We start from the raw sequence: 14,918 nt of genomic DNA on the forward strand, positions 1-14,918 counted from the left end.
CTTTTTGGTAAAAACTCAGCTCATCGTGTTTGGAGAACAAAGAATGCTGAGTTGCATCCAAAGAACACTATACCTACTGTGAAGCATGGGAGTGGAAACATCATGCTTTGGGGCTGTTTTTCTGCAAAGGGACCAGGACGACTGATCCGTGTAAAGGAAAGAATGAATGGGGCCATGAATCATGAGATTTTGAGTGAAAACCTCCTTCCATCAGTAAGGGCATTGAAGATGAAACGTGGCTGGGTCTTTCAGCATGACAATGATCCCAAACACACCGCCCAGGCAACGAAGGAGTGGCTTCGTAAGATGCATTTCAAGGTCCTGGAGTGGCCTAGCCAGTCTCCAGATCTCAACCCCATAGAAAATCTTTGGAGGGAGTTGAAAGTCCAAGTTGCCCAGCAACAGCCCCAAAACATCACTGCTCTAGAGGAGATCTGTATGGAGGAATTGGCCAAAATACCAGCAACAGTGTGTGAAAACCTTGTGAAGATTTACAGAAAACGTTTGACCTCTGTCATTGCCAACAAAGGGTATATAACAAATTATTGAGATAAACTTTTGTTATTGACCAAATACTTATTTTCCACCATAATTTGCAAATAAATTCATTAAAAATTCTACAATGTGATTTTCTGGATTTTTTTTTCTAATTTTGTCTGTCATAGTTGAAGTGTAGCTATGATTAAAATTACAGGCCTCTCTCATCTTTTTAAGTGGGAGAACTTGCACAATTGGTGGCTGACTAAATACTTTTTTGCCCCACTGTACATGAGCATATGATGTCTACTGTGGTAAACAATGCTGTCTATGGTGGTGTGGTCAGTAGCATCAATAAATTAGCCAGCTAACTTGCTTAAATATTATTATATATTATTGTCCGCACAGTGAAGCTCATATGATGAATTGGCATTTATTTTTACAAAAGAAAACTTGGTCTAATTGACTCAACATCCAAAAACACATATCTAAGGTAAACCTTCTTAATTAATCAAAAGTTATTTCTGGTTGTTTATCAAAGTTAGCCCTGCTTTGTGGTATACCCCTCTGGTGGGTTATTTCTGGATCTCTGCAGACTGCAGTATTATTTAGTTACCTCTGTCTGAGTGGTGGCACTCTCCAGCTGTGAGATCTGGCCCAGCACTGTCTCCTGGTTGGACAGAATGTAGTTCATCTCCTTGGTAATCTTGTCCTGTCAAATAAACAAAGAGTTAATGCCCTGACCAGACTTAATCCTAATGCACATCAGTAGCTCTGTATTACCCTACATTTGAACTGTATTCATCTCTTACACGCTGGATGATCTAAACCCACAGTTCAATGGCGACTTACCCTTTTTCTGTCATGCACTGTACTACTAGACTAACGACCAACCATTGAGGGCCAATCCCCATTGCGTGTGATAACCACTAATGCAATTGATTATAACAATATTGCCATTTAGGTAATTTTATTCAAAGCAGCTCAGGTATTACATACATTATCCAGTCAATTCCACAGTAAAAGGCCAATGCAGGAACCATGCTACAACCAATTAAGCCATTGCACCCGGATGCCTACCTTGAGTGTCTGGTATGCCTGGGCGACTGGCGCCACCTTGTGCCCGGCGTGGACTCGGCGCAGCTTGCAGAGCGGGCACAGCAACCGCTGGCACGTCCTACAGTAAAAGTGCAGACGCTCCTGGTCATGCTCCGGACACGACAGAACCTGGAGGAGGAGAGACAAGAGGGGTGAGAAAGGAGAGAAGAGAGGTTTGAGAGAGGGATGAGAGAGAGGCAGGCCTCACCTTGGGCCTGAAGTTGAGGGTGGGCTGGACGTGTTCGTGCTGGGCGCGAGGAGTCCCCCAGGGGTGGTAGAGCTTGAAACACTCGTTACAGAAGCTGGCTTGGCAGTCGGCGCAGCCCTTAGTGGCCTCCAGGGACTGGGGAGGCTTGCAGAACTGACACATCACAGCCACACTGCCCAGGCTCACTGTGTGTCTGTACCTAAGAAAGGGGGGAGAGAAAGATAGAGGGGAATGATTAAAGGAAGGAGGGTAGGGGAGAGAGAGAGAGAGCTAGAGAGAGCATGGGCGAATTAGGGCAGGATAGTAGTAGATAGGGGGGTGGGCGAGGTTGGAAAAGGCGAAAGAAAGAGAGACAAAAATAAGAATGATGGATGGAGAGAACAGGGCCAAGACAGAGAGAGAGGGGATGGGTAGACCGGGTGATAAATAACATTAAAGAGGTTACTCTACATGGGGAAAATAAGCTTTTAGCAGTTACACTGCAGTAGTCCAGTGGAAGTGCAGTGTCTTTCTGCTACAGTAGGTTGCTGCAGTGTGTTGCAGTCTGGGAGCTCTGCTAATTTCCTCTCTAGGTCAGCTCCATGCTGATTAACAAGAGTGGCACCCTATTCCCTATATAGTGCACTACTTTTGACCAGGACCCACACTATTTTTGACCAGGGTGCTATTTGGAAAGCAGTACTTGGACACATTATCTCACTGTGTGTGTGTGTGTGTGTGTGTGTGTGTGTGTGTGTGTGTGTGTGTGTGTGTGTGTGTGTGTGTGCGTGCGTGCGTGCGTGTGTGTGACACACCGACTGGAAAACTAACGTCTTCAACAGACCAAGAGGAAATTCCTTCCCGACGGTGACACTGATTTTGCAGGCAGGGTAAGGCTTGGCAATATGGCCAAAATATCATACAGTATCAAGGTATTTTATGTTTTTGAATAATAAAAGTTCTAAATTTGCTTTATGAGAAGTGTGTTACCATAAGATGGCAACACATACATTCTAAGCAATTTCAATGGGTCTTTCTCCCTTCTGATTGTTTTATACTGTTCAATTCAACTTAAAACAAAAATAATTTTCAGCATTTTCATAAATTTCTGCATTTCCTGCACTCATTTGTGATCATTTCCACTCTGCCACATATGGGCAAACCATTTTAAATAAAATGTTGCAGTTGCGATTTAGAGCAAACCATTTGGCTGAACTGTTGGGATAATGGAAATAGAATGATTATTCTAATTCTATAGTTAGACTATAATAGTGGGCACTTTGAATACAATGTTGTTCGACATGACAACGAATAAAAATGCCAGGGAGGAGTTATTGTGACAGGGTAGGAACCAGAGTGATGGTCAGTGTTTCATAGGGGACCCTGTAACCTTTAGTTACATTTAATGTTTTCTCTTAGATACTTCATGTAGCTAAGATGTTCATACTTCGCATATTCCTCTTGGATTTAGAAGATGCTGTTGCACAAACGACTTGCTGATTTAGGTCGCACCATCCCTGGTATTATCAGGCTGTATAGCTAGTTACGTTTGCTCTGACTCAGTACATGTATTAGCTAGCCAGCTAACTAGCAATTAGCATTAGTGGCAATTTAGGCCCAACTTTAGGCCCAACCTGCTAAGAAAAGACAAACTAGCCATTTGCAGATGTAAGAAACACAAACTAATAGTGTAATTATAGAAAGCTAGTGGATTTATATTAAGAAGCAAAGTGAAAACAGCATCGTTGTCATCATTGTTGCATGTGCTGCATTGACCACTGAACGCAAGTGTCTCGTGGTCGAGGAACAGCAAATTAGATCCTTGAGTGACAGGGTGAGGGGCTAGGTCTGTGTGGAAAGCAGCATGGAGAGAGATGACTATAAAAATGGACGTTACACATGGTGTATCACATTTAACAAACCAAACATTCAATATTCGTTATAGAAGGTAAAGTAAAAACCCAAACCAGTCTGTGCATCAAAATACGGTATTCCACCCAGCCCTAAGGCAGGGCTACCTACATCCTTCCTTGCAGAAAAAACACGATTTCACAAGTGGCAAATCACATTATTTCATGTGAAATTTCACATGAAAATCATGTGAAAATGGGTTCATGGAACACTTACATGTGATCACGTGTTTTCACATGTGTAGTTTCATGTTATCACATGTTGCTTTACAGGTTATTACATTAACTTCACATAAGATCACATGGGATCACATAAAATTTATGTGTCTTTTCAGTAACAGCTCACAAGACCAAGATCTGTGCATAGTGCATGTGTGCGTACTTGCGTGTATAAATGTAAGTGTGTGTGTGTGTGTGTGTGTGTTACCTCTCTACAATGCGCTCTAAGGTGAGGTTACGCAGGCAGTCAGTCAGGCCCTTCTCTCCCAGCTCTACCTCTCTCCCACAGGGCGGGCACGGAAACAACATCGCGGGGGGCGGTTCCTTACGCCGTCGCCCCGGTGACGGATACGTCCCAAATCCTGGACAAAGGGTGACAGAGGGGGAGAAGTCAGTCAATGGGATGAGGGGAGAGGGATGGGTAATGGAGGAAATAGAGAGAAAGAGAGAATGACTTGTGTATTCCCAACGCATCCCCAGTCTAGTCCTATTGATCGTCACTTGACATTGAATCTAAAAGACACATACACGCACACATATACACACTCTCTCTCACGTGCAAACACACATTTACACAAACACACACACATTACCTGAACGTAGCACGCGGTCGATGGGTCGATGGTCGGCCTTGCTGGGCATGGGCCTGCGTGCCTGGCGGGGAGAGCGGGTGTTGGGGGTGGAGGCAGGAGAGTTGGGCTCGGGTGGCAGCTCCGGAGGAGGGTAGCCATTTTGAACCAGGACCTCTGAGGCACACATCAGGCAGACGCTGTGCTGACATGGCAGGACCACGGGCTGCTTGACGATCTCCTTACACACTGGGCAATGCAGCTCGCACTCCATGCTCTTCACGTTAGACTGGGGAGGAGGGAGAGGTGGAGAGGCAATGAATCACACAGGTAGGGGTCCTGTGTGGCTCGGTTGGTAGCACATGGTGCTTGCAATGCAAGGGTTGTGGGTTTGATTCCCATGGGGGACCAGTACAAAAAACTATGAAAATATGTGCACTCGCTACTGTAAGTCACCGGTCACTTTGATATTCATGGGTCACTTTTACTTTGATATTCATGGGAATGTTAGGGTTAGGGTTAGGAGCTAGGGTTAGGTTTAGGGTTAAAAACTTCTTAGGGCTAGGCCCCTTTTTTTCTCCACTTCCTGTCTGATTGACGTGCCCAAAGTAAACTGCCTGTTGCTCAGGCCCTGAAGCCAGGATATGCATATAATTGGTACCATTGGAAAGAAAACACTTTGAAGTTTGTAGAAATGTTAAAATAATGTAGGAGAATATAACACAATAGATAAGGTAGGAGAAAATCCAAACAAAAAACAACCGGAACTGTTTTTGAGAGAGAGACCATCCTCAAGTATAAGGTCATTTTGGAAATAAGCCAAATTTAGCCAAGCCAATTCCTATGGCTTCCACAGGGTGTCAGCAGTCTATGTTCAAGGTTTCAGGCTTGTAACTTCATAAACGAATAAGAAATGTCAGTTTTAGTACAGGAACACAGTCTTGGAAATTCGTGTTAGCGAGCGCCATGAAGAAAGGACGCACCTGCTAAAATCGGTTTCCTATTGAACATACTTCTTTCCGTAAGAAACATTATAGTTTGATTACATTTTAGGGTATCTGAGGCGTGAATAGAAACGTATTTTGACTTGTTGAAAAAAAAATTATGGGTAGATTTTCAGATTCCTTTATCTGCATGTTGAACGAGTGGATTATTCAAATCAATGGCGCCGACTAAACTGACTTTTTGGGATATAAAGAAGGATTTCATCTCACGAAACGACACTACATGTTATAGCTGGGACCCTTTGGATGACAAATCAGAGGAAGATTTTCAAAAAGTAAGTGAATATTTGATCGCTATTTGTGAATTTATAAAACCTGTGCCGGTGGAAAAATATTTTGATATGGAGCGCCGTCCTCAAACAATAGCATGGCATGTTTTCGCTGTAATAGCTACTGCAGTTAGATTAACAAGAATATCCATAATTTGTATGATTATTTATTTGAATTGAGTGCCCTCCAGTTTCACCAGAAGTTGTCCCGCACTCGCTAAAACAGATCATAATGAGTAAGATTACATGGACAGGGGGGACCTGATCCTAGATCAGCATTCCTACTCTAAGTGAAATTAATTAATTAATTAATAAAATCACCATGTTAACTGTAGCAGAATCAGTAGCCTAACTGTTGCAGGATGCATCAGGGTAGCCTAGTGGTTAGAGCATTGGACTAGTAACCGGAAGGTTGCAAGTTCAAATCCCTGAGCTGACAAGGTACAAATCTGTCGTTCTTTTGTTTTTTGTTACGTTACAGCCTTATTCTAAAATTGAATACATCATTTTTCCCCCTCATCAATCTACACACAATACCCCATAATGACAAAGCAAAACAGGTTTTTAGACATTTTGTCATATTTATTAAAAATAAAAACTTATTACAAATATTACATTTACATAAGTATTCAGATTCTTTATCAGTACTTTGTTTAAAGCACCTTTCGTAACGATTACAGACTCAAGTCTTCTGGGGTATGACGCTACAAGCTTGGCACACCTGCATTTGGGCAGTTTCACCCATTCTTCTCTGCAGATCCTCTCAAGCTCTGTCAGGCTGGATGGGGAGCGTTGCTGCACAGCTATTTTCAGGTCTCTCCAGAAATGTTAGATTGGGTTCAAGCCTGGGCTCTGACTGGGCCACTCAAGGACACTAAGAGACTTGTTCCGAATCCACTCACGTGTTGTCTTGGCTGTGTGCTTAGGGTCGTTGTCCTGTTGGAAGGTGAACCTACGCCCCAGTCTGAGGTCATGAGTGCTCTGGAGCAGGTTTCATCAAGGATCTCTCTATACTTTGTTCTGTTCATCTTTCCCTCGAACCTGACTAGTCTTCCTGTCATTGAAAAACATCCCCACAGCATGATGCTGCCATCACCATGCTTCACTGTAGGGATGGTCCCAGTTTCCTCCAGACGTGACGCTTGGCATTCAGGCCAAATAGTCCATTCTTGGTTTCATCAGACCAAAAAATCTTGTTTCTCATGGTCTGAGAGTCCTTTAGGTGCCTCTGGCAAACTCCAAGCGGGCTGTCATGTGGCTTTTACTGAGGAGTGGCTTCTGTCTGGCCACTCTACCATAAAGGCCTGATTAGTGGTGTGCTGCAGAGATTTTTGTCCTTCTAGGAGTTTCTCCCATCTCCACAGAGGAACTCTGGAGCTCTGCCAGAGTGACCATCGGGTTCTTGGTCACCTCTCTGACCAAGGCCCTTCTCCCCTAATTTATCAGTTTGGCCAGGTGGCCAGCTATAGGAAGAGTCTTGGTGTTTCCAAACTTCTTCCATTTAAGAATGATGGTGGCCACTGTGTTCTTGGGGACCTTCAATGCTGCAGACATTTTTTGGTACTATTCCCCAGATCTGTGCCTGTCTCTGAGCTCTACGGACAATTCCTTCAACCTCATGGCTTGGTTTTTGCTCTGACATGCACTGTCAACTGTGGGACCTTATATAGACAGGTGTGTGCCTTTCCAAATCATGTCCAATCAATTGAATTTACCACAGGTGGACTCCAATCAAGTTTCAGAAACATCAAGGATGATCAATGGAAACAGGATGCACCTGAACTCAATTTCGAGTCTTATACCAAAGGGTCTGAATACTTATGTAACTAGGGTATTGCTGTTTGTTTTTAATATATTTGCAAAAAATTCTAAAAACCTGTTGTCTCTTTGTCATTATAGGGTATTGTGTGTAGATTGATGAGGAAAAACATGTTTATTTAATCTATTTTAGAAAAGGCCTGTAACGTAACAAAATGTGGAAAAAGTCAAGGGGTCTGAATACATTCCAAATGCACTGTAAGTGGTCTATTTTCAAAACTCTAAGTACAAAACTCTAAACTGATAACACTTGTAATGGCCCCTATCTTTTTAAATAACTTTTGATTGTGCATTCATTGGGGTTGCACATATCTTTCACACCCGAGTCATTCATGCAAAATCACCAATGCATCAGATAATGACAGGTTCGCCACTTAGTTATTTAAACTACTATTTAATCCAACAGCAAAACAATACAATATACACATTGTGAGCATGTTGGGAAATAGGTCAGTCATATGTTTTCATTATCCTTATACAGTACAAACGTAGGACAAATCATCAGAAATATGGTGTATAATTTAAAAAAAATAATAATAATAACATGTTTTATTGTCACATGTACTATGGTGTTGTATGTCATTTCTGCCCCTTGCAACATTTTACATGATCACCTTTTCTATGTGTTTCTATGCAGTATCTCCTATCTCTCTGCTCAACAAAATGAATCAGCTTACAGTGAGCGTATCAATGAAATTCAGATAATGAGTGGAATATATGGTTATATACAACCCAGCTATTTCAGCAGTGCATTGTAATTCCAAATGGTAGCACATAAGAGTAACTCTTTCCACATTGCCCTATTGAAACACACTGGCTTCTGGAGAATGATCACATCCATATACAGTATGATTTAGTTTTCCCTTCCAACTTAAATTGATGTCAAATTGATACATTTATGAGGTAAAAATATATATATTTACAGTTATCAAACTATATATGTTAACTAGGCACTACATCAGTTTAGTTCAGTAATTAAGTTATGAGCAGTTTGATTAATCGTAGTGTTAACAAATGATAAGAATATCATATCAAATGTAGGCTTAAAGTGAATGTTGCATTTTGAAAAGCAGATCATTTAAATTGAAAATGCATCCAAATTGAGTGATTCGAGTGATTTGTTGCAGTGAACAAGTGACTGTGAATTCGTTTGTTGTACTTGGTCAATAAAAAATATTGATTCGAGTTTTGAAACATGATCTGTTTAGATTTTTGTGCTTTTGTGAAAATGCACCAAAAGTTATATTTTTAATATAATGTATATGAAGCCAAGCCCTTCACACGCACACATCACATCACATCACAAAACACGCAGATCTGAAGGTCAAAGAAAGATCATTTATAATTTACCAGCACGATATGGTTTGAGTCACACTGTCTCTATGTCATTCACCAATGTCAACTCCGTCCTGTTCTTTCTTGTTCTACTCGAGCAATATGCTAGCCAGGTTATGCTACACTGGCTACAATCCACTGACGTCCACAAATGATTTGTCCACATAGGACCTGCATTCCATGTTAAAAGCCCAAATTGCTTCGCAATGCAATATCTGTCACCGGCTTGGTTTCCAGAACACGCGTTGTGATACAGCGCAATTCTTACCTTCAGCTGGAATCTAGGCGCCATGATAGGATTGTTTCTTCCACTGTAATCGGAGCGGTGCTCTCGGAGAGGTGACACTAGAAACTGAAAGCGGGGGAATTTCTGCCCAACTACAAGGAGGTGTGACATGGGAGATTTGTGAGATGTTAATTATTTTAAAGACTACCTTTTAATTCCTGTTGATATAGTGCTTAAAAATAGTGATTGTCAGTCTTTCATTGTTTTCATTGAAAACTACAATAGCCTATGCGCTGTGCGATTTTCGGTACCCTCGTTTTTATTTGATCTCCCCCTATGCAGCACAAGACCGCACCGCGTGCCTGCATCCCGTCTCCATGGTAACACGCATCCCTGGTACCTGCACATCCTACAAGCTCGCACAAAACGTGTGGCATTTTATTTGCACGGCTTCTTTGTTTGTTTCCAGCGTGTCAAGTGTTGCATTCGAATAAGCATAGTGTCTACATCTTTAACGCATGTTTGTTGTCCACAAAAAAATCACCAGGTCATTAGAGCGCACCTTATAGTTCTAAAAGAAAATGTGCACCAAAATGGGTAACGCCTATAATAGGCCTATGAGTGATTCAATACATTTGGTAGGCTTCCACATATTTACAGGTGAATTGAATGGGAAAGTATGGTAAAGGCTACAGTGTTATTTAAAACATAAATAGGCCTTTCTGTTTCCTTTTGGTCTAGGTTGAAGACTATTAGCCAACATAACGAATTCATGACCAGGTAGATGAATGGGGTGGAATAGGAATATATATATATTCGTATGCTATAGATAGGTCTACATCACTTTTTTTTATATATTAATGTGTGACAATGAGCCCTGTTAAATTTAGGAAATTATTATGAAATAAGAGTGGTCGGACAGGTGCAAATTGGGGCGAATCAGAGTAGTAATTAGGTTACTGTCTGCATCATTAACCTATAAAATGTCCCAGGCTATTAGGAGACTACAACGGGGAAACAACAAAACATGTAAGCACAAACAATACACTGACACAACCACACACAGGCTAGTCATACTAATACGAACCAGAGCGTCCATCATTGAAGAAGTGAGCGTTCAATCCGACTGTGCCTCCTTCGGTGAATTACACATGATACCGCTACCGTTATCATAACAATAACAACAGGTGCCATGAAGGCGAAAATTGCAAAATAGATATTCATAAATCCTGATTCACCATTTCCACAATAAGATTATTGGAACTGGGCGCAGGCGCGTGAGGCTACAACCCATAAAAACGTTAACAATAGAAAAATGGTCGTTTATTTAAACGAAACAAATGTAAACGGTCATGAAAATGCACACACCATCCCAAATGCTGCCAGATTATTCGCTTGGTAAACTACTCCCAGCCCAGACATTTCTCAGCCTTCCTTTATCGAATCGCATCAACCTCGGATATTCTGCCACGATTCTGGGGTTTCTGTCTCTGCTATGCACTGTAATAAAGGGGCGGGTGAAAAGGACTACAGTAGTCGGAGCATGCGTAATAAACCCTGTTACCAAAAAGTGACCACCCCAAAAAATGTGAAAATTAATGAAAAGGCCTACTTTACATAAAACATTATACTGCTTTATAAACATAATACAAAAGAACACTAGTGTCTAAAGCAATATTGAAGGCCTTTTTTGAGAACATGAGTTAGCACAGCTGGGACATCTATAGCACAGCTGGGATTCCTTTTTTTCTTCCCATTCAACCTTTTCACTCCGGACGCTTTATCTGGACATGGTTCGTCAGGACCTCCAACAGCCGAAGCTAAGTAGTAACATTAACATGATGCCTTCTAATTGCAGTCGCTGTACTCATAATATACAGGAGAACGATCGCCTTATGGCGAGGATAGAAGTGCTGCAAGCCCTGCTTCAGACGCAATCGTTAGGCAAGGGTAATTTAAGTGTAGGAAAGGATGAAACAGCGTCTGTGCCACCAGTAAGTACAGATAGCAGTATAAATCCCCTCGCACAGTCCCCACAGACGGACAACTTTGTCATGGCTTCTGGAGGGAAATGCTGTAGGAATGCTCAACTGCTGTAAATCAGCTAGAACGATGTGTCGGCATTGAGTAATTGCCTCTGGCCCCCTCCCAGTTGGGGTGAGTGATGAGCTCTACAGCAGAGTCTCACATCTCAATCGCTGGTTGAAAACTGTTTTCTGTCCCTCCCAAAATATAGGATTTTTTTTAGACAATTGTCCCTCTTTCTGGGACTCACCCACAAACAGGACCAAGCCTGACCTGTTGAGGAGTGACATACTCCATCCTAGCTGGAGGGGTGCTCTCATCTTATCTACCAACATAGACAGGGATCTAACTCCTCTAGCTCCACAATGAAATACGGTGCAGGCCAGGCAGCCAGCTTAGTGGAGTCTGCCACTAGCACAGTCAGTGTAGTCAGCTCAGCTATCCCCATTGAGATGGTGTCTGTGTCTTGACCTAGGTTGGGCAAAACAAAACATGGCGGTGTTCGCCTTAGCAATCTCACTGGAATAAAGAGCTCCTCCATTCTTGACATTATTGAAAGAGATTGTGATATCTCACATCTCAAAATAGGGCTACTTAATGTTAGATCCCTCACTTCAAAGGCAGTTATAATCAATGAACTAATCAAGGATCATAATCTTGATGTCATTGGCCTGACTGAAACATGGCTTAAGCCTGATGAAATTACTGTGTTAAATGAGGCCTCACCTCCTGGTTACACTAGTGACCATATCCCCTGTGCATCCCGCAAAGGCGGAGGTGTTGCTAACATTTACGATAGCAAGTGTCAATTTACAAAAAAATATATGTTTTCGTCTTTTGAGCTTCTAGTCATGAAATCTATACAGCCTACTCAATCACTTATTATAGCTACTGTTTACAGGCCTCCTGGGCCATATACAGCCTTCCTCACTGAGTTCCCTGAATTCCTATCGGACCTTGTAGTCATAGCAGATAATATTCTAATTTTTGGTGATTTTAATATTCACATGGAAAAGTCCACAGACTCACTCCAAAAGGCTTTCGGAGCCATCATCGACTCTGTGGGTTTTGTCCAACATGTCTCTGGACCTACTCACTGCCACAGTCATACTCTAGACCTAGTTTTGTCCCATGGAATAAATGTTGTGGATCTTAACGTTTTGTTCCTCATATTCCTGGACTATCGGACCACCATTTTATTATGTTTGCAATCGCAACAAATAATCTGCTCAGACCCCAACCAAGGAGCATCAAAAATCGTGCTATAAATTCTCAGACAACCCAAAGATTCCTTGATGCCCTTCCAGACTCCTCCCTCTGCCTACCTAGAGGAAAAAAATCAGTTAACTGTCACGTTCTGACCTCTATTTCCTTTGTTTTGCATTTATTTAGTATGGTCAGGGCGTGAGTTGGGTGGGCAGTCTATGTTTGTTTTTCTATGTTTTGGGGCAGTTCTATGTTTTCGGCCTAGTATGGTTCTCAATCAGAGGCAGGTGTCATTAGTTGTCTCTGATTGAGAATCATACTTAGGTAGCCTGGGTTTCACTGTTTGTTTGTGGGTGATTGTTCCTGTCCTTAGTGTTAGTTTGCACCAGTTTAGGCTGTTTCGGTTTTCATTACGTTTATTATTTTGCACTGTTTGTATTTAGATTCGTGTTGCTATAGTCACAATAAACATGGATCGCAATCTACACGCCGCATTTTGGTCCGACTCTCCTTCTCATATAGAAAACCGTTACAGAATCACCCACCACACTCGGACCGAGCAGCGTGTTAACAGGCAGCAGCGAAAGGAGGACGTTATGGACAGCAATGGCATGGAGTATACTACTTGGGAGGAGATCGACAGGTGGGCGGCCGACCCAGGGAGAGTGCCGGAGCCCGCCTGGGATTCGATGGAGCAGTGCGCGGAAGGTTATCAGAGAATGGAGTTGGCGAAGCAGGCACGGCGGCGCGGAAGGAAGCCCGAGAGGCAGCCCCAAAAATTTCTTGGGGGGGGGCTAACAGGGAGTATGGCTACGCCAGGTAGGAGACCTGGGCAGACTCCCTGTGCTTACCGGGGGGCTAGAGAGACCGGACAGGCACCGTGTTATGCAGTGGTGCGCACGGTGTCTCCAGTGCGGGTGCATAGCCCGGTGCGGTATATTCCAGCTCCGCGTGTCGGCCGGGCTAGATTGAGCGTCGAGCCTGATGCCATGAAGCCGGCTCTACGCAGCTGGTCCCCAGTGCTTCTCCTTGGGCCGGCTTACATGGCACCAGCCTTGCGCTCGGTGTCTCCGGTTCGCCTGCATAGCCCAGTGCGGGCTATTCCACCACGCCGCACTGGCAGGGCGACCGTGAGCATTCAACCAGGTAAGGTTGGGCAGGCTCGGTGCTCAAGAGCTCCAGTGCGCCTGCACGGTCCGGTCTTTCCAGTACCACCTCCACACCCCAGCCCTCCGGTAGCAGCTCCCCGCACAAGGCTTCCTGTGCGTGTCCTCGGCCCAGTACCACCAGTGCCAGCACCACGCATCAGGCCTACAGTGCGCCTCGCCTGTCCAGCACTGCCGGAGCCTCCCGCCTGTCCGGCGCCTCTGCCGGAGCCTCCCGCCTGTCCGGAGCCTCCCGCCTGTCCGGCGCCTCTGCCGGAGCCTCCCGCCTCTCCGGCGCTACCAGAGCCTTCCTCCTCTCCAGCGCTGCCGGAGTCTCCCGTCTGTCCGGCGCCTCTGCCGGAGCCTCCCGCCTGTCCGGCGCCGCTGCCGGAGCCTCCCGCCTGTCCGGCGCCTCTGCCGGAGCCTCCCGCCTGTCCGGCGCCTCTGCCGGAGCCTCCCGCCTGTCCGGCGCCTCTGCCGGAGCCTCCCGCCTGTCCGGCGCCGCTGCCGGAGTCTCCCGCCTGTTCGGCGCTAGGAGAGCTACTCAGCCCAGCGTTGCCGGAGCTTCCCGTCTGCCCAGCGCCATCTGAGCTTCCCGTCTGCCCAGCGCCAGCGCCGCCCGTCTGCCCAACGCCGCCAGCGCCGCCCGTCTGCCCAGCGCCGCCAGTGCCGCCCGTCTGCCCAGCGCCGCCAGTGCCGCCCGTCTGCCAGGAGCCGCCAGTGCCGCCCGTCAGCCAGGGGCCGCCAGTGCCGCCCGTCAGCCAGGGGCCGCCAGTGCCGCCAGTCAGCCAGGGGCCGCCAGTGCCGCCAGTCAACCAGGGGCCGCCAGTGCCGCCAGTCAACCAGGGGCCGCCAGTGCCGCCCGTCAGCCAGGGGCCGCCAGTGCCGCCAGTCAGCCAGGGGCCGCCAGTGCCGCCAGTCAACCAGGGGCCGCCAGTGCCGCCAGTCAGCCAGGGGCCGCCAGTCAGCCAGGGGCCGCCAGTGCCGCCAGTCAGCCAGGGGCCGCTAGAGCCCCTCCGCCCGGAGCAGCTGCCCCTCTGTCCCGAGCAGCTGCCCCTCTGTCCCGAGCTGCTGCCGCCCCTCTGTCCCGAGCTGCTGCCGCCCCTCGGTCCCGAGCAGCTGCCGCCCCTCTGTCCCGAGCTGCTGCCGCCCCTCTGTCCCGAGCAGCTGCCGCCCCTCTGTCCCGAGCAGCTGCTTCACCTCTGTCCCAAGCAGCCCCTCTGTCCAGTGGGGTCATTGAGAGGGGTGGGCATGGTGAGTAAGCCACGGAGGCGGACAATAAGGCGGACTAAGACAATGGCGAAGTGGGGTCCGCATCCCGCGCCAGAGCCGCCACCGCGGACAGACGCCCACCCAGACCCTCCCCTATAGGTCAAGGTTTTGCGGCCGGAGTCCGCACCTTTGGGGGGGGGTACTGTCACGTTCTGACC

General features: G+C 45.8%; 1 protein-coding gene across 1 annotated transcript in view; it reads right to left on the reverse strand.

Moving 5' to 3' along the window:
- LOC139372563 (tripartite motif-containing protein 46-like) overlaps positions 1-10,344 on the reverse strand; it is a 28,973-nt gene extending 18,629 nt beyond the window's left edge. Inside the window, exons 1-6 of the mRNA XM_071112303.1 lie at positions 10,200-10,344; positions 4,485-4,749; positions 4,100-4,253; positions 1,784-1,982; positions 1,558-1,704; positions 1,094-1,189 (exon numbers count right to left, since the gene is read on the reverse strand). Of these exons, the coding sequence (XP_070968404.1) occupies positions 1,094-1,189; positions 1,558-1,704; positions 1,784-1,982; positions 4,100-4,253; positions 4,485-4,749; positions 10,200-10,214 (876 nt within the window). The 5' untranslated portion in view covers positions 10,215-10,344. The remainder of the gene's footprint in view (positions 1-1,093; positions 1,190-1,557; positions 1,705-1,783; positions 1,983-4,099; positions 4,254-4,484; positions 4,750-10,199) is intronic.
- Positions 10,345-14,918: the final 4,574 nt, after the last annotated feature.

This window comes from Oncorhynchus clarkii, chromosome 18 (genome assembly GCF_045791955.1).
Source record: "Oncorhynchus clarkii lewisi isolate Uvic-CL-2024 chromosome 18, UVic_Ocla_1.0, whole genome shotgun sequence".
NCBI lineage: Eukaryota > Metazoa > Chordata > Actinopteri > Salmoniformes > Salmonidae > Oncorhynchus > Oncorhynchus clarkii.